Source organism: Lepisma saccharinum, chromosome 10, assembly GCF_977018435.1.
Source record: "Lepisma saccharinum chromosome 10, izLepSacc3.1, whole genome shotgun sequence".
In the NCBI taxonomy this organism is placed as follows: Eukaryota; Metazoa; Arthropoda; class Insecta; order Zygentoma; family Lepismatidae; genus Lepisma; species Lepisma saccharinum.
Window position 1 is genome coordinate 10,990,347 of NC_139238.1, and position 21,194 is coordinate 11,011,540.

The 21,194-nt window shown below is 36.4% G+C and overlaps 1 protein-coding gene across 1 annotated transcript; it reads right to left on the minus strand.

The window, feature by feature from the left end:
• Positions 1-914: 914 nt before the first annotated feature.
• Elp4 (Elongator complex protein 4) lies at positions 915-21,079 on the minus strand. The gene is made up of 7 exons (XM_083129532.1): positions 20,339-21,079; positions 12,289-12,324; positions 10,873-10,988; positions 6,886-7,114; positions 5,534-5,793; positions 4,883-5,098; positions 915-1,502 (listed from the first exon to the last, which is right to left on the minus strand). Exons 1-7 carry the CDS (start codon positions 20,469-20,471, stop codon positions 1,377-1,379), a joined length of 1,116 nt encoding a protein of 371 aa, XP_082985658.1. The 5' UTR covers positions 20,472-21,079; the 3' UTR covers positions 915-1,376.
• Positions 21,080-21,194: the final 115 nt, after the last annotated feature.

The window sequence follows — 21,194 nt, forward strand, 5'->3', positions numbered from 1 at the left end:
ACTGTGCATTCCCTCTCTTTCTTAACAGAGTGTATGAATGGTTGAACGAACTCCCCCCCCCCCCCCCCCCATCGCTGGGTTGTTCATCATGGTTATGACAACATGCATTTTCTCCAGTGGCTTCAAGGTCTCCTGACTTCCCCCCCGTGATTTATTTTTGTGCGGTTAGGTGAAAGATCTTGTCCATGTGCCACCGCTACAATCGATTACACCAAATGTATAAACTGTGCAGAAAGAAATGGAATACCAGTTGGATGTGTGCCATGTCACAAAAGGCTCCTACTTGAACACTTGTAATGTGCATTATGGAAACTCATTGAATTACTCTTCCATCTCAGGTGTGATTTATTATTGTATTGTATATTGCAGAGAAAATACACATACTTACAACTCAGATATTCATTTGTGTACACACTGTACTACTTTTTTCCCATTATAATTATTGTTTCCTTGTGCCACTGATTTGTCGTTTTCATATTAAACAATAACTGTGGTTCACAAACTTTAATCTCTGTGTGTATTACAGCAGATTTTCAGAGCCGGCCCTAGGGAGGGGCAACCTGAGACCCTACGCCAGGTAAAAATATTTGTGTATGGTTATTACAAGTTTATAGGAATCTGGTGCTTCCAATTAAGCAACTAATCTGATATTTACTGACTTCATGGATTGTTTTTGAACACAAAAATAACCAAAATTACTGAAATCATATTCTAAACAAACTGCTACATAAATATAACATAAATTATGCAAGCAACATTATTATTGGATACGATTAAAAATTGCCACTTTGACAGATTAATAAATAGTCTGATACTGAACACACGCAGTTTTGTAATTAAATGTAATGAACTTCACGTGGAAATGAAAAGAAACACTAACATAGAAACATTTATTACCTTCCCATATTTCTTGTTAGACATGTTTTGCTCATTGCTTTTGGATAATTACATAAAATATGTATAAATTAATTGTGTATTAACTGTAATACTGTCTATATTGTGTGTACTTCAGACTCGGAAACTAAAATCTCTATTTTTTTTTCAGATATTGGAAAACATTTTGGTTCTACGCTCTGCGTTTATTGTTATGCCCCACATCATGTGGCAACAATGTCATCATAAGCCCCATCCTGAACTCTTAATTGGGGATCACCACCAGACTAAGGAGGTAGGTAGTTTCAAATCTACTTCATTCATTCTTATCTTTTAGGCGGAAATGAGCGGAGTTTTCGTAATTCTTTCTACTGTTATTCATTTTTAAAATTCCAACTATGGCTACAAGAGAATCGTTCCTGATTTACAATGGAAAAGGGGAAATGAAACAAATGCTCATTTTGCATAGAAATTATATACAGTATATAACAAAGCTTTAACAATCAGAAATCAAGATTTCTGCCTCCAGATGCACTACCACATCCAAGCAGTTTTGGCTGCTTACTCGTAACAATATCATCCTGCTCTCTCTGTGTGGTCTCCGACAACTCTGGTGGTAGATGGAGCTTCTGTAAGGATAAACAGAACAGATATTTCAGTTATTTTCTTCTCATTCACATGTTCTTAGTTACATTACAAGGCGGAGGAACAACTACTACTACTGAAAAATTCCTAACCATTCCACCATTCTTGCAATCACGTCCCTTGTAAGAAATTAGTAATTTTGCATGGATATATATATATATATATAAAAGCTTTACTGTTTTCTTTTGTTATTTTTATGATCTTCTGAAATATAATTATTCTCACGGGTGAGTATTGTTTGTCATTATTAGGGAGCAGATTTTTTAGGTAAAAACAATTTTTTTCTTGCTTCAGAAGTCTGCATACTCAGTAGGTGTACCTGCATATCTAAGCTTTTTATGTGGCGCGATAGAAAAACTGGAAACTCCCACACAACTGAATTGCAAAACAGTGAAGGACGTTAATGCAGTTGAAAGGAAATTGAACTCTTATCAGGGAGACACTTCCAGGTGCTTAAAGACAAATTCCGAAGAAAGAAAGAAGTACTAAAGGAAAGGAGTACTAAAAACTGTGTACAGTTGCTCAGATGCTGAAGAGTGAACATGTAGGTGAAATTTATGATGTAAGCAGTGACATGCGGTGACGTCGACACTTGGGATAGCAATGAGTGGCATGCCCAATGGGTCATAACCCCCCCCCCTCTTTTAGGGCCCAGTATTCCTAAAAGAAGAACGTCATATACAGAAAAAATTGCAAAGTTAGGAATGAGTACAAAAAATTGTACACATAACTTCCACCAACTTTCGAAAATCAAAAACCATTTGATTTGACTACTGAGCCAGAGATGCCGGGTTTGAATCTCGGCTTGGCAATGGGTGATCTTTGTGTGTGTGTCCCTTCATCAATTTTATCGTATCGTCTTCGCGATTAGCCAAATATGGCGGAAAGCGAAGTAAAATAAACCAAATCAAACAATCAATCAATGAATGATTTGATTTGATTCGCTTTTTTGATACATTCGGTTAATCGCGAAGATGATACGACAAAATTAATGAAGGGACAAACATAAAGAACACCCATGTTCAGGTAGGGGTTTGAACCCGGAACTCCTGGTGTTGTAGCACGCTGTGGTAACCACTCCCCCACGGTTGTTGATTTGATGGTTGATTTGACGTTTTAAGTCCATTTTATACACAGAAATGCTAATCGGAACTAGACCTATAGTTTAATGTGGGATCCGAACCACTATATACCTCCATCGGGTACAGATCCGGGACCACTTGCACTCCACCACGGAGGCGGCCGACAACAAACATGTGAGGAAGGCGCTAACCATTCGGATACGTGGGTATCGGTAAAGCAAACTGCATTTTTCCTGAGTAGTAATTTTCAATTGAATTTTTGAAATATCATCTTTATATATATGATTTACGTTTTTTCAAAAAATTTGCATTGCTTGATTTCCCTAATTTCCCTATCTCACGATCTCGTTACTGAAGGTTCCGGACTCGAGCCCTCGCCTTTGCATGAGTGTTTCTTTGCAACCACTCTTCACCCATTTAATTTATTCAACGTTCATCGTCACGGCAGAAATTAGGTAAAGCGATGGAAGAGAGAAGAAAATACAAATAATTTCTTCCCAGTGCATCTGCAGGGCACTGATATCAGGAGCCTAGAATTATCTGTTTATGATTGTCCCTCACGACTTGGGAGAGGAAGAAAGAAGAGGCGGGAAAAAGAAAGAATCCAAGCTCTTAGCTACTTATTCCGATTAAATCTATACAGCTAGAAAAAGCGATGTGTAACAAAACACACCTTTAAACAAACCTTTTTTTCTACTTTCTTCAATGATATTCATTTGGCTTTTTGAGTTCTGGGATACATTTTTCATTTCTAATTTCTTCATTATTCACTGCAGGCAGAGTACAACACATAAGAACAAGAATGCTGGCTCGTCACGAATTCCGGCCTGAATTGTTCTTTGTGAGGTCCGTTCATCAGTTTAATCATATCATCACTCATCCTCATTTACGCGATAACCAAATGTGGCAGAAAAGTAAATTAAACCAAACCAACAACAAGAATTAGAACGCGCGTTCACTTGCTCAAATAAATACATCCGTATTTATGATTGTTTAGCTTATCCATTTTTTTTATTGGAGGCCAAGAGATTAGTATATTTAAATAAAACACTACTAAAATGAGAGCAAGAGTGAGCGTGAGCAAATATTTGTTATTTAATCATTATATATTCCATATTTAAAAAAAAAAAGCATAACATTTTTGTCTGCACATAAGACGTTCCAATTGCATAAATAATAAAAGTACATCCCATACATACATATTTTACAACGTGTAAAAAGTAGTGTAAATACAGAGATCATAAGTACTGCAGAAAATTTCCCCTGAGTTCTTTAGAGGATTTACAAAGGAATCGAAGGGAAACCAATCCCCTATCTGTCCTATAGGAGATAGACTTGAGGACCTGAAACCACGGGCTTTCAACCATGGGAGTGGGGGGCGAGGGGCCAAGGGAGGAACAGGCAGAAATCTTCCCTTTCCCTTCAAAAACCCGTTTCTACCTGGAACTGTGAGGCGGAGAAAGAGCGAGCTAGGCCGCTGAACGCACCGAGGGACGAGAAGAGCGTTAAAAATAAGTGTTGCATATGAACTGTGGCTTGAACAAAACAATAAATATTGTGATTTGAAAATAATTAGAGATTTGAGATTGATTGATCTATCTCTGCTAGACTAGCTACTCCTCAGTGCACGTCACTGGATGTAAGTGTCGCACTTCAAATATGCATGTTTGACTAAATGTGATGTAGAAAGGTCATCTTCACAACACACAATATCTTAAGAGATAATCGATGTACATTTTCAATGGACAATTTGGGAATGTGCTTTGTTTTTCATTGTAATCAATAGAATACACAAACAACTAACGACCTGCTGTCACTAGTATCTATTTGTTTGACAGAATTTTGAACGAAAATATTTTTAACCTTTAACCACATATTTCCACTGCTTTTAGAACATAAAAAAATATATATATTTTTCACTTTTTTTATCATCTAAAAGTCCTCTCCCTAGCCATTATCACCATATCAACGATTATGTTATGCCCCCTCCCCCAGAAGGATTGAACCAGCATGCTTTACGTAACCCGAGAGCTCAAAGTCTGATGCCTTAGACTGCACGGTCACGGTGCGGGACTTTGAAATATATAATACTTATGTTTTTATTGTTTTAATTAACTTATATATGAGGATATTTTTTATCCTACTTTACATATTACAATGTATGTGTTTAAAATACAGGTAATTAAAACAGAATAAAGGTATAATCTCTACTTGGGATGAGTCTCGAATCCTGAATGAACACACTAAATTATTGAAGAGAACAGGCTGAACTGTCAACTTACCTCGATGACAAATCTTTTCCTTTTCAATTTGAAAGCAAGATCAAAACTGTCAGGAATGTAGTGAGCTAATGTGTTTAATGCTGGCAGCTTATTTAGATGGAAAAGTCCGTGGTAATCTTTGAATGCAGGATTAGTTTCCTTGTCAGATCCAACAAAAGATTCCAGTCTTACAGCAACATCAGATAGGTGCTGACATCTTTGAATTACAGCTGGTTCCTTCCCAAAGAAAAAGACAAAAAAGAGAAATATATTTCCTGTGACATTATGAAACAAATTATTAAGAACTTTTGTTGTTTTTGGCCCTTTTAAGACTCTCTCATACTAATTTTTGTCATGCCAAAATCGATGAATGTTGACTTAGGTCACAAATAAGTTTTGTGATATTTTGAGGTATACATGATTTCCAATTTATTCAGTGGTTTCTTGGCCTCAACATGCAAGACTGGAGCTACCAGCAATAAAATACTTCCAAAAATGTATTAATGAACTTACTTTGCTCCACTTCAAATATTAGTAGATGTACCAACATAATTATTTCATTTACATTACCCCCATTCAAGACTACCAGACGTTCGGTGACATCAAAGATTTTTTGTGTCAAAAGCTAAATTTCAGATGTAAAACACACAACAAAATAAATCCCGAACTAACCATAAATAAGTGTGAAGGGACAGTCACGAGGCAGACAGCATATGCAGATCTTAGCACAGCCCTTAAACAGTACAGGAAACACGTTAGGCTGATGTTCCAATGATCCTTCTCTGATTCTGTCCATAGAGGTGAGCCAGCAGCTTGAATAGCAATACGAAGGAGGTTTCTCTTCTCACATGCAGCAGACTTGCTGTATTTCCCCTCCTCTACTGTCTTCTGAATCTCTTGCAAAAGGTCTTCATATGCTGAATTTCTTATACCTTTGCATAAAAAAAAATAAGTACAGATTCAGTCCAAATATAAAACCTTAAGCCAAACATAAAAATAATTCCAGGGCCTCCCCGATGGCGCAGTGGTAGCGCCGTCGCCTTGTAATCAAGGGGTCCCGGGTTCGATACCCGGTGGAGGCACATAGTGGTTCGGATCCCACTTTAAACTGTAGGTCCGGTCCATATTAGCCATACTGTGCATAAAGTGGACTTAAAACACCAAATCAACCAACCAACCAAAAATAATTCCAACTCATGCACAAAAATCGAACACAACGTCTGATTCAATTCCAATATACAGGATGAGGCGAAAGTCAGGTGAATGGCCACCATGGTCATCAGACCTAAAACCCCTGGATTTTTACTTGCGGGGACATGTAAAGGCCATTGTATACGCTATGAAAACTAAGAGCCTGAATCATCTTAATCACATGCCCATAAGCACACAGTGAAGGGACTTACTGCATCTTATGCGCAGGGCAAGGTTTCCATTAACTTCTTATAAGCTTACCCCAGTAGGTTAGGTGGGTCAGGTTTGGTGCTCTTAACATTATAATTATGCTCCTATGGTGGTGACACTATTTACATGATTTAAGTACGTTAGGATTGTTTGCCTTATTATTTCAACATTTGCCTTCCTCTCCAGATCATGACTACAACTTTTCCAAGCAACAGAAAGAAAGAAGAAAAGGAAGCTTAAGATAGCTGAAACTTACAAGTGCACGCAACCTACTTTTCACAACATAATTTCTCACAAAATAATAACTTCTGCGAGTTTAAAATGTGCAAAATTGTTTCTCTGAACTTTAAACTTTCATTATTCTTCATCCAACAACTTGCAAAAATCTTTACATAATCAAAATTGAGGACGATCATTAATTAAGTTACTTCAAATAACAAACACATGATCTTCAGAAAATCCGAAGGGCATCACTGAAAATCTATCGCTAGAAATAATAATAATTTAAGCAATTAAGTCATTAAACTTTCAATACATTGTAATTATGTAATACAAGTAAATAATGGAACAACATAACTTCAACATGATTCAGTGTAAAGGGCACTTAACCTCCAACCACCCACCATCTTCTTCCAAAGTTCCTGATGCCCTCCAGAACTTTATGTCTGCACTTTTCACTTTGTCCTCATCCATCTTAGTAGTAAGATCGTAGTGATGGCCAAAAGTGGTAGTGTCGAAGGAGGACTGAACAGGAGATAAATTTTCATACCTCCATGCAATCTTCATTTTCTCATCCCCACCTCTTCCTTCTTGTTGCATTTCATTGGAAACTGGCCCCGGTAATTCTGCAATCTGAAATTGAATATACCATAATGAATATGATGCTAAATATTGGAACCACCACAAAAGCTTTCAAGACGACCATTTTATGGCAAGAGTGAAATGCAACGGCTCAGTAAGAGCAATGATTCGTTATTATTTTCATTATTCCATCTTGTTTGCTAACTTTATAGGCTAACTGTGAAGCCTCAAGGCTCTTTATTGGATGATATGTGGTCAAGGCAAAACTTTTGCAAAGCATCCTCCCAGGTGTCTCATTGTCACCATATTAAACCATAGTAGCATCCCCTCAGCTAACCCCAAGGCTCAACCAAACATCCCTCCAGATAACATTTTTCACTTCTGGTGCTGATCATGATACTGCAGCAAAATAAATTTTGGATCTTGCACAGGGGATCAAACGCAGGAACACTCTTACATATATCCTAGTAGAATAGAACAGAATGGTTTTTATTTAAGCAGGCACGTTTCAGCCTCATGGGCCATTCTTACAACCAACTCTTGTCTGAGATACAATAAATCAATAAAAACAAAGAGAGAGAGAAAAAAATGATCATGATAATACAATACAGATAATATAAAGATTGCACAATGATAAAATAATACATTGAATTGATTAGTATGTGACGATAAGTAATAAGTAGGGTTGGGTGATATATCATATTACAATATTGAAAGAAATATCATCCAGGCGATACCAACTAGACAATATATCGTCATGATATTTTGATGATATATATCATGCCGGCGATCTATTATCATGATATTTTGGAAATATATATCATGGAGACAATGTATCACCGATAACACGACACGGAAAAAATATCGTACTGTCTGTGATGATATTTTCTTGATATATCACAATATCAAATTTCCGATATCATCCATCCCTAGTAATTAGTCATTAGTAGTGCATTGTGGGGGGTTAAACATGCGTTATATGATGTGTAAGTGCAGGTGCAATTATTAAGATGTGTAGGTTAATGCAAGGTCTGTTGACCTGTGTTTGCTGCTTGCTTTGGAAGGTCCGTCCGATCATAACATGCCTTTTGAGCAAGCCAAGGTGGTTGTAAAACTGTGACGTCATACACATGACAGATTGCTGGGGAAAGTTTAGTATCCGCTAGTTTTAGAAGGGGAAACGTGTTTCTGTGTTCTTTCCTTGCTCTTGTATTTGTGTGTATTTTTAGTCATTTTGTTGTTTTTTTCATATTGTAGTGTGAGTGATAATAATAATGTGTAACTGTGCTGTGAGCACATGTCAAAACTATCTCAGGAAAACTAAAAATTTGATATTGTTTACAATAAATTTCCTCTCAACGAGAAGTTCCGAAAAATCTGGGAGAGCAAATGTTATCGAAAAGACAAATTTCAGGTTTCTAACTTGAGTATTTGTTCTTCATATTTTTCACCAGAATGTTACGAACGCGATTAAAATTGGAATTATTAGGAAGTACACCAAAGAAGAGACTGAAGAAAGATGCCATTCCTACATTGTTATTTCCAGTCACACATGTGCAGGTCAGTGACGACAACAGCGTTCGTGCAAGACGTGCAAAGGCAAGATGTGCTAGGAGAAGGGTTCTCTCTAAGGTAAGTGAACAATTATTTGTGAACAGCAGTGTGCCACCTCAAGAACAAAAGCCTTTATCTCTGTTGTCATTCGTTTGTTCAATAGAAAGTGAAAAAATCGAAAACACAAAACAATTGGAAGTGCTTCGTGGGGAAAATGAAAAGCTAAAGACAGATATAAATAATTGTCATGAGGAAATCGAAAACCTTAAAATCAATTTGCAAAAATGGCAAGCAAGGTAAAAGAAGGTATTGCAGTCAAAAGTGGCTTTAAAAAACAAGGGAGCGGAAGAAAGTGAAAACTATCGTGAACAAAAAAGTGAGACAAATTTTGAGCAAAACCCTTACTCCTGGCCAAATCAACATGTTAATTAAGGGGAAAAGAAAGCAGAGGTGGAAACAGGAAGATATAATTCCTGCATTAACACAAAGTGCAATCAGGGACTGATTGTATACCCACACGAGATCAGAGGTCGGAATTCCATTACCCAGCATTGCAACACTTCGTCGCTGGGCGCAGAAATTGAGACTCCCACCGGGAATTCTTGCACCAGTTTTGAATATTATGAAACAGCAGGGACAGTGTTTGACCGAAGTGGAAAAACTGAGTGTCCTGTTGTTTGATGAAATGAATGTTAACGGACCAGTGTGCTACGACAGTGAAAATGACAGAGTTTTGGGTCCCCATAGAAATATTCAGTTTGCAATGCTTCGAGGATTGACAGGTGAATGGAAACAGCCAGTATACTATAACTTTGATACGGCTATGACCAAGGCTTTGTTGTTTGATATTATATCAATGGTTGGGGTAGCTGGGTATAAAATAGTCGCTATAGTTTCAGATCTAGGTGGAAGTAATAGAAAGCAAATGAAACAAAAACAATGGACCCAGAGCTGGTCTTCTTCCAGTTCTTTCCAGCACTAGCCGTGGGTAAGTTTATGCTTTTACATACTTATAATTCTTCTATACACCATTACTTTCATGTATTCTGTGTAAGTTGTTTTGCGATGCTCTTCAGTATGTGTTTTTCCTCTTAAAAACAAGAGCGTTGCATGCTTTACAGTGCTGAAAATAGCATACACGCAGAGAGTATCATGCTGATGACGTCACAGAACCCTGCCTAGGTTGTAAACACGAGGATTGACAAAATGGCGTGTTATGACCAGACCTTCTAGAGCGGGGGAAAGTGGGCTTCGACGGACCTTGGGTTAATGTAGTTGTTGGGACAATAGTAAGTTCTTTAGTCATAATATTGGGGAAAAAAGGAGTACATGAGTACATGATTAGTACACTTGGGTCCTGGGGACCCGTATTATTAAAAATTGGAAATTTTGACCTTAACCATTTTCTTTACTGCTCAAAAGTTTTCAGGTACAATATAGATTCTCTAATGAGTTGCTACGAAAGAGATCAAAATTTTTCTGAACAGTGTGAGCATAATGTGCGGCTGCATTCTTTACAGATTGGTAGTTTGCAATGGTGGCAGTAGTTGTTTGTTTTCCTGTCCTTTTTGCTGGGGCACAATCCGCAACTTTTACGTTTGGATTTTTCAGTAGTTACTACAACAGCTGGTGGTTCTTCTCGATCTGTTCTCCAAGAATATGCAGCACTATACCATGAATATCCCTCTGCAGAGTTGGCACCGATTTCATTTCCTCTGTTCCAGCAATGGTGTTATCAGATGATATCTCACTTTCACTGTCATGTTCACTCTGTACGTAATTAGCGTCATCTTCAGAATCTTCTTCCCTCTTCAGGATGTCTGCTATTTCATCATCGGTTAAATGACTTTCTCCTGCCATAATATTTGGAACAGAAGGAAACATAACAAATGATCAATAATCCAGTCAAAAGACTACTGGGGAGATGAAAGTAATCAGAACTGCCATCTGTAAGTAAACACGTCAACAAAATTCCATTGGGTCCTGAGGACCCATGTGTACCACTCACGGGTTAAGATTGTTTATTAGATTTACTTCGTCTATATTGCTCCAATCCTTTTTTGTGATGTCTAATACACTGTTTATAACTCATTTCTTGCTCTTGACAAAGACACACTTGTACATGTCAAAATATTAAAAACAATTTTTTAAAAAATACCCACCACATAGAATACATTTTTCAAATTAAAGCTGAATTTAAGACTATGTATTTACAAAGAATACAGTATGCTCTCTTTACCGTAAAACTCACTCACCAAAGAATTTGGATCTGTATCCAAACTTGCAACAAGAAGAGAATGGTTGCACATCACTCCCTCTGCTAGGTAATACTTTGTAAGAAGCTTTGCATAAGTTCCATAAGTATCTTCCTCTGAGGAAAAAAATGTTCATAATGAATAGAGAGGGTTTTGGATATGGTTGTTCAAAGCTAATTTTAAATTTGTTTGGTTCTTCAAATTTAATTTATACAGGGTGATTAATAAGTGATGGTTCAAAATGTGAAGGTGAAAAGTACACACAAGAGAAGTAACAAGGTATGTAAACATGGGTTTCCAAATGAACCATTTGCAAGATAATTGAGAATGTATGATTGCATTGGTAGGATCTGCCATTGATGTTGTTATGCATGATGGTGCACCAGCTCATTTTGCTGTAAGTGTGTGACGGCTTCTAACTCAAAAATAATTATCAAGTTGGTCTTATACTTTGTTTGCTTCTACTAGTGTGTATTTTCGCCCTCACAGTTTGGACCATCACCCTTGTATGTAAAAAAAATATTATTTACAGCAAAAGAATGAATTTGACATTTACATAATTCCACTATCAGAGTTTAAAAAAATTCACCACCACCAAAAAAAAAAGTTTCACAAGCACATCACATACAATTTTTCCATCACTTTGGAAAATTTGATTAATATTTGCTGGGTCATTCCATGTCAAATCAACCAATTATAAAATAATTAGTACATATGTTTGTACATGTTTCTAGATATCAAAACCCACGTTATTGTCTTTAATTCTCCTGGGGCAGCCAATTTTCCAACACGTCACATGGCTTTTTTAGCTCATGTAGCAGTTTATGGAAACTTTAATATCTCAAAAACCATTAGATCTAAAGACCTGAAACAAAATTCATTTTGTAGCTAATGAAGCATACAATAGTAAAAAAATGTATTTTTAAGCCAGATTTCTTTAATGAACAGGTTTAGCCTAGGGCTTGAAATTTTTTTCATGTGTAGACCTACCCTGCAGGTAGGTCATTAAAAAAATCTGGCATAAATATCCAATTTTTTAACTATTGTCACCCAAATTTCCACCATAATTTTTGTTCTTAGGATGCAATTTTGAGCAAAACATACTTGAATATCATAGAAAGTATGCTTCATTAGCTACAAAATGAATTATGTTTCAGGTCTCTAGATCTAATGGGTTTTGAGATATTAAGGTTTCCATAAACTGCTACATTAGAAAAAAAAGCCATGTGTCATGTTGGAAAAATGGCTGCCCCAGGAGAATTAAACAATATAGGCCTATATATTTTTTTAACATTAGTTTTGATATCTAGAAACATGTACACACGTATGTACTAAAAATGATTTTTTTCTAAAATGGTTATGCAACCATTTGGTATGGAATGACCTGCTGCATTTCTTTAGAACAAGCTCTCTTACCTAATAAAGTCATGGTCCCTACTGCTAATCCACCACCTGTAATAAAGATAAGCATTTTAGTGAGCTTGACATGAAAATCTAAAAATAAGTAACATGTCCGTATATGAACCATACAACAATACAGTGACTCAAAAAAGTATTCAACTCACCACAGGCTTCACATGGAAATATGTACAACAAGCAGAAAAGGAACGAAGATTGAAATACATGTGAACAGAAGTTTAGTGCATACTATTGAGCAACAAACTACACAGAAAAAAAACACCTCTAGTAGTTGACAGAAGGAGTACAGAAAAACAAAAGACATGATGCGTAATTGGAGCTCAAAAAAGTATTCAACTGTAATACTTGCAGCATACAATATTAGGTGTGTGTAACATCCTTAATACCTGCTTGGATCCTTTTTTTCTCTTGATGATTTCCTGAACTGTCTCCCTTATCGCACAATGCTAGGACAACCTTGAAGAACATAATAACCAAGATTTTTTTTTTTTTAGGAACATTGTGTTTCAAATTGTAAAAAACAAAATTCTGAAGTGCTGAAACAAATATTTACGAGTGTACAGCCGTTTGAATTGGTGTTTTAAGTCCACTTTATGCACAGTAAAGCTAATTTGGACTGGACCTACAGTTTAAAGTGGGATCCGAACCACTTGTGCCTCCACCAGGTATCGAACCCGGGACCCCTTAAATACAAGGTGACGACGTTACCACTGCGCCATCGGGGAGGCCTCTGTATAGCCGTTTAAAGTGGAGATACAGCCATTTAAAGTTGCGAGGTGGAAGTCTACTTGCGGCCATGTCAGTTTCGTAGCACCTGTATAGTCGTGCCACCCAATTCCAGGCTCCGCCCTTGGGGTAATCGACCTACCGCTACCGTGGCCCCACCTCCACTACGCTACGGCTACCTGCCCTTTTCTATAGAGTTCCCTTAAAGACATGTTAGAACCTGCCCAACACTAAAACATGATTTTTAAAAAAGTTGAATCCTAGTGGAAATTCGCATATATCCACGTTGAAAACCAAAGTTCGACCTGGAAATACTGTGTGTTTACAACATGGATTAGGTTAAAGGAAACCAGATATGGTAAGTAATGTAGTAGTAGTTTTTCTTGTATGTACGCATTGCTTGCATGATAGAATTATTTTCCTGTAGTTTACTGTTATTACAAGCATAAGAAAACAGTTTTTTCTTTGTGACGTTTCAGGAGAACACACGTTCCTTTCATCAGACATTTATTTTCATTTTTAAACAAAAAGAATCTGTTATATAATGGATGTTGTCAATGTTACATTGTTGTAATATAGCAACTTAACTGTGAAAAAAGCAGTCTGTTTTATTTTTATTTAAGATTTTTTAAAATTATGAATCCCAAATATCATCAGGTAATTCAAATTCATCATTGTTTTCACAAAGTCTCTTGATGTTTTCTGTTACATTAAATTTTAAAGATGGTGGCTTACTCCATTTGTGAAAAAGAAAACTCCATACTGGATCTATGTTACCATTTTCATTATTTAATTTATTCCAGTGTTCTTCTGCAATGAACGAAGCTTCCCAGACATTCAACTCTGTGTTTCCCGTTAATCTTTTTAAAACACTTCTCTTTTTAATCAAATGCTTCTCTTCGATGATATGAGTTGACAAACCTGTTCTTGGGTTTAGATTTATAATGTCCAAATCGTGTTCGTGCCATCTTATTGCCATTTTCCTTGCTGTTTGTCCCACATAATCTTTTGAACATGAACAACTTATATTATATATTCCTGTGGTTTCCACGTCCGGTAGAGAGTTTCTCATTTTGAATTCATTAAATGTACATTCCAAACTTCTTGGTGATTTAAAAACAATTTTGAAATTAAAACTTCTAAATTTTTTTGCAATTTTATGTGAGAATCCCTTGTGGAATGGAATGCACACAAATTTATTTTCAACAGATTTTTCATCTTTGTCTGTATTTCTCTTATCTTTTAGTTTTCTTGCAACTTGTTTTTTGATTTGGTTTATTCTGTTAGTGTGAAAGCCATTTTCTTTTGCTATATTAAAGAGCCTTTCTTCTTCATTTTTGATATCCTCATTATTAGAACATAGTCTTTGTGCTCTCAGGAAAAAAATTAAAAATATGTTATCCATTGTTATACGCGAATGTTCTGATTTGGCATGGATGTATTTTTCCCCCGCTAATTTTTTCCTATGGACTGATGTTTGAATTGTTGAGTCAGTTGTCTTAATTTGCAGATCAAGGAAAGAAATTACATTGTTATTCATGGGTTCGCAAGTGAATTTTATGCGACGATGTGATTCATTTAACGATTTAAATACATCCATGATGGTGTTCTCATTTTTAGCAATAATTAGCACATCATCTACATATCTGATGTAGAGTTTGATATCCGCACCTATCGCATTAACAACTGGGTTTCCCATTGATAGACCATTACTTTGCTGATAGATTTTGCCATCAAATATAAAGTAATTGTAATTTGCACATACAGTAAACCATCGAACCATTTCCCATGATTCTACTGGGTTAACCTTTATCTCAATAAGCCATCTGTGTAATGCATCTGTGGCACCTTCTATTGGGACACTAGGATATAAATTTTCAACATCAAAACTTGCAATACAATACTCATTATTCCAAACAATATTTTTTAGTTTAGTTTTTAGAATCATGGGAAATGGTTCGATGGTTTACTGTATGTGCAAATTACAATTACTTTATATTTGATGGCAAAATCTATCAGCAAAGTAATGGTCTATCAATGGGAAACCCAGTATCCGGAATCATCTCCAGCATTTTCCTTCATTATATAGAATCTCCAATTGTTAATGCGATAGGTGCGGATATCAAACTCTACATCAGATATGTAGATGATGTGCTAATTATTGCTACAAATGAGAACACCATCATGGATGTATTTAAATCGTTAAATGAATCACATCGTCGCATAAAATTCACTTGCGAACCCATGAATAACAATGTAATTTCTTTCCTTGATCTGCAAATTAAGACAACTGACTCAACAATTCAAACATCAGTCCATAGGAAAAAATTAGCGGGGGAAAAATACATCCATGCCAAATCAGAACATTCGCGTATAACAATGGATAACATATTTTTAATTTTTTTCCTGAGAGCACAAAGACTATGTTCTAATAATGAGGATATCAAAAATGAAGAAGAAAGGCTCTTTAATATAGCAAAAGAAAATGGCTTTCACACTAACAGAATAAACCAAATCAAAAAACAAGTTGCAAGAAAACTAAAAGATAAGAGAAATACAGACAAAGATGAAAAATCTGTTGAAAAGAAATTTGTGTGCATTCCATTCCACAAGGGATTCTCACATAAAATTGCAAAAAAATTTAGAAGTTTTAATTTCAAAATTGTTTTTAAATCACCAAGAAGTTTGGAATGTACATTTAATGAATTCAAAATGAGAAACTCTCTACCAGACGTGGAAACCACAGGAATATATAATATAAGTTGTTCATGTTCAAAAGATTATGTGGGACAAACAGCAAGGAAAATGGCAATAAGATGGCACGAACACGATTTGGACATTATAAATCTAAACCCAAGAACAGGTTTGTCAACTCATATCATCGAAGAGAAGCATTTGATTAAAAAGAGAAGGGTTTTAAAAAGATTAACGGGAAACACAGAGTTGAATGTCTGGGAAGCTTCGTTCATTGCAGAAGAACACTGGAATAAATTAAATAATGAAAATGGTAACATAGATCCAGTATGGAGTTTTCTTTTTCACAAATGGAGTAAGCCACCATCTTTAAAATTTAATGTAACAGAAAACATCAAGAGACTTTGTGAAAACAATGAAGAATTTGAATTACCTGATGATATTTGGGATTCATAATTTTAAAAAATCTGAAATAAAAATAAAACAGACTGCTTTTTTCACAGTTAAGTTGCTATATTACAACAATGTAACATTGACAACATCCATTATATAACAGATTCTTTTTGTTTAAAAAATTACTAACCATTGTTATAACTGTATCTTTAGTCAAAATGAAAATAAATGTCTGATGAAAGGAGCGTGTGTTCTCCTGAAACGTCACAAAGAAAAAACTGTTTTCTTATGCTTGTAATAACCGTAAACTACAGGAAAATAATGTACTAGTATTTTTATATTATTTCATACTAATGTAACTTCCAATTGAGAAATGCACATGGCAATTCAAAGTGTTAAATACGTACTATTAGTGAACAATATTTTTTTTTTACTTTCAAACGGTAAAACACAAGGGTCGATTGTGCAGTCTAGCCCATATTTTCGGTAAAAGAATATATGTCTAATTTTTACTGTTTGCTGGGAGGCAGTAAGGGAGATGGAGACTGGTTGACCCCAGCCATAAGCCGGCCTGCTACCTTTGATGTCATCTACAAAGACAATTTCAAGATTAATATTACAACTTCCAATAAAATAGGATATGTAGGATTCAAACAACATGTGGGGAGTAACTAAAACACCTTTTCAGAAATGTAAATTGGGCATAAATAAGTGTTGACGCGATTATCTTATGGTAACAGTTTCAATTGTTTTATGATTTTCTTCAAATTCTCCTAGCAGAAAGACTAATTATTGTAGAATTTTGTAAATCATTGTCACACGAAAATTGAACCTTCCATAAAGCAATGAGCATGGACGCTTCCCATAGACAAAGTATTCTCCATTTATAAGTGACAGTAAGTATCATAGAATAGTGGGAATGAATGTAGAAGTAAATTGGAATATTAGTAGAATGCATTCTTAGTTTTGGACTTTTAGCCACTGTGCTAATTAAAAAAATTACCAACGTTTCGAAGGTTGATTCTGCTTTCGTCTTCAGGGTAGTGTGTAACCTACTCAATCACATTGCAATCCCTGGACACACGATGTGTTTGGGGATGGTGTCTACTGAGAATAAATTGTTGCCTTGTAGGATTATTCTTGGTGGCCAAGGCTCCACCTCGTCTGTAGGTCACAAGGACTTTTTGTACATGAAGTTGCCAGGGAGAGTTATGAGTGGCCCAGGCTCCACTTCGTCTGGTGGTACGTCAAGTCTGTTTTTCTATGTAGGTTGCCAGGGAGGCTTAATTTGCGGTGGCCCAGGCTCCACCTTGTCTAAGGATTGATACTGTTGGGAAGAACAGTAGAAGTAGAAGAAGACGGAAGCAGAATCAGTCTCCGAAATGTTGGTAATTTTTAAAATTAGCTACAAAGAAGAATTAGTAGAATTCATTTAGGGACTTTATTTTAATGCTAAGAGAACCAAACCTGACCTGCCTAACCTAACCACAAAAGCAAATATTGAACAAAATCTTAAGTAATCGCTAAGATAGATTGATTGATTGATTGAGTTGGTGTTTTAAGTCCACTTTATGCACAGTAAGGCTAATCGGGACTGGACCTACAGTTTAAAGTGGAATCCGAACCACTATGTACCTCCACCGGGTATCGAACCCGGGACCCCTTGATTACAAGGTGAGGACATTACCGTTGCGCCATCGGGGAGGATCAAGTAATCGCTAAGACTCTGCAGTATGTGTTAACAGATGTAAATCAAAATCGAACCATGTCATGCATTCGTGTCATGATGAAATCACAATAAAACAAAAGGAAGTTCATATAAAGTAGGTGTTTTAACACCATATTCCATACAACAAGCTAGACTAAGAGTCTTTTTATAAACAGTTCTTATCAGGTTGTGTAAATCTGTATAATTAATAATCTGTATAATTGTACTCCAATGCTAAAAAAAACTTTCTCTTTCTATTCAATTTCGCAACAAAAACCTCATATGTACATAGATAGCCCCATCTAGTTTGCTGCACTTTTTGACTCTCTTTGCACCAAAGCCCCTAGTTGGTTGCACGGTGCAACACCGAATTGTCTAGTTCATTGATTTGGAGTCAAGTAGTGTATTTGGTGTCTGCACCATTTGCACTACCTTCTGGACTGGCGTATGTGTGGTGTATGATCACGTGGTGAGTACTAACTAATCAAATGACCGTTTAAAGCAGCAAACAGGCATTTGTTGAATCTTTGACACTGCTATCCGTCTAGTTGGTTGAATGTTATTTCCTTGCACCCCCCACCCCCCCCGAGGTAAAAATTTACTCTCCACGAACACGTGTAACTTCTTTGTTTCGTCATTTTAAACACTTGTACTTACGTATCTGCTTTCTCGGAACGTAATTGCAATTTTTCACATTACGAGTACTTCTTTCTCGTAGTTTTTTTTTTCGTTTGCCTGAGACACAATATGGCATGTACACCTTCGTAGATCATCGCACGTCATGCTTGTCTTTTTTTCAACTTTCATTTGGCATGCAGGTTTTCCAACCTTCGAAACAAAAAAAAATAAAAAAAATAAAAAAAAAATACTGACACAGTTTGCGCATTGTTTTGCGAACAAAATTTTAACTATGCTTACCTACCTTGCTGGAAATGGTTTGTGGAGCTATCCACCAATGGTTTGTGGGGCTACCTTTTAACTATGCTTGCCTAACATACCCTAACCTTGCCGGAAATGGTTCATGGGGCTTTCTGAGAATGGTTTATCACCATGCATCCACAGTCATCTTTTCGGAAAACAATGGCGTGGTTGGAAACCCTAGATGCCGCATGAAAATCGACAAAACACAAACATGACGTGCGATAATCTACGAAGGTGGGTATCAGTTTGTTATATCAGAGACACTTTAAAATTGGATATTTTGTGTTTCGTATGGTTCGTACTTACCAATTGTGTATTGCGGAACATATTTGAAGGTGCCATTAAGGTTTTCACACGATTAAAAACATTTTTTACACTAAAATAATCCATTTCTTGAAGTGTTACGGAACGCACGTCATGGTGCGAGCCCCACAAACCATTCACGGATAGCCAGAAAAAACCATTCACGGATAGCCCGAAAAAACCATTCACGGATAGCCCGAAAAAACTATTCACGCATAGCCCCAAAAAACATTTGGGATTGTATAACCATCCACTAATAGCCCCAAAAACCATTCCCGGATAGCCCCACGGACCATTCACAGAAGGTTAGGTTAGGCAAACATAGTTAAAAATGGCGTGGTTACATTTTCGCTTAAATTCAAGCAACAGGAATGGATTTCCAGCTGAAATAGATTGAAAGATGAAAGAAAATACCTCAAAGAACTTAGACAATGGTACAGAAACTAATTTCCGTAAGTAGTTTCTCCTGTAAATTTGAAGAAAAGTGTCTCCGATATAAGGAACTGTTACCCGAAGGTGTACGCGCCAAAGGCTATTGTGCGTCGGAGAATTAATTTTCAAGAAAAGTAATGGGTAACACTTTACTATACCTGAGACAGATTTCTTCAAATTTACAGGAGAAAGTACTTACGCAAATCATTTTCTGTAGCGTTGCTGATGTTCGGGAATGTAATTTTGATTCATTTTAATGCGATTGCATGTGGTTTTGTACGAAAATCTATTTCCAACGCGCTATTGCTGCTGCCGCCATTTGCTTCCTGCATGAGAGCACAATACGCTCTCGTATTGTCCGTATATGCTAAATTGAACGAAAGGAGTGCTAATGGAAACAAACCTAACAGGCCTAACCCAACCTAGAAGGCATACCTCGTCCCCGTTGATGTTTTGTGGGGCTATCGTGAATTTTTGGGCTAACGTCAATGGTTTTTCTGGCTCAAGGAACGATCAACGGTAAGCTATCGCCATGTTGTGTGTGGAAATAAACAAGAACAGTAAGTACTCGTAAATGTAAGAAATATACATTACTTTCCTAACAAATTAAATTATTTCACCTAAATAAGTGTTCCGGAATGCAGAATATTACGTTAGCAATGTAAAAAAGTGCGAAAGAAATGATTCCCAGGTGTCTCAGGTATAGTAAAGTTGTACCACACTGGATACACCTGCACTGCACAGAGTGTCAAGGAGTGCAGCGAACTAGACGGGGGTAATATTTGCTGCAGTTAGAGTTCAGATGATCTTCATGTTTAAGTTAAAGGAGTTACGTTAATCAGTTTTTGGACAGAAAGAAAAGCAGCTTACCAACTATGCTATCCAATGACGGAACACCACAAGAAACCAATAATTGTGAATTCTGTATAGAGGGTTTCGAACCAACGATATAGGGTACTTTGCTTGAAGCTTTCTTACGAAAACTAGTAACGTTCGCTGTCATTATACCGAATTCACTAACTAGTATGTCTATGAACTGTCTTCTTATTTTTCTTCTTAGGTCTCACACCTGCCTTTTCTCCACACGTTAGTTATATAGCCTTGCACTTAAAATTTTTTGAACATTCTACAAACTGTACATGTTCAGGTGTTGCGTGTTCATACAAGCCGTAAAAATAAACTTTCTTCTCCTTCCTGTAAGTTCATTCACAGGTTATCGTAGCTTCCAAGGTTAGTGAAAATAATTAAACAAATAATAAACAAAAATTCTCAAATGTTGTACTCCACAATCATAATACTGGCCTTTCTTGTTTTGGGTTGTAATTCTTTATCTTCACATTTGGTTCATGAAGTGAGATAGATCATAGTCCACGCAAGATTCAACCAATAATGGAGAAATAAAACTGCAGTTACCAATCATTTCTTGTAAGAAGTAACCTTAGATAATCGTTAACTTAAAAAAAAAGTATTGCGGAGCATATCAGCTAGACAGTTCTCCTTGCTCTCTCACATTCTTTTATCAGGTGATAACTTTTCCAAATATAATTATTGACCAAAAGTTGGCAATATTTAAGATGACATGCATCAGATAACACCACGAATGATCACCCGATGTGCCAAGAGAAATCTTTCATTTGACTAGTGCGATCCCAGATATTCTGTACCAAAGGTTGGGGGGGGGGGGGGGGTAATGTACAACCGATTCCGACAACGGGAAATTATTTCT

Excerpts from the sequence above, each read along its gene's own strand:
- Elp4 (XM_083129532.1), bottom strand. The coding sequence starts at position 20,471 with ATGACAGCGAACGTTACTAGTTTTCGTAAGAAAGCTTCAAGCAAAGTA. Across the intron at positions 5,794-6,885 it reads AGGAACTTTGGAAGAAGATG|GTATAAGAAATTCAGCATAT; the intron begins GTGGGTGGTTGG and ends TTTTATGCAAAG. Across the intron at positions 5,099-5,533 it reads TCCCTTCACACTTATTTATG|GAACCAGCTGTAATTCAAAG; the intron begins GTTAGTTCGGGA and ends TTCTTTGGGAAG.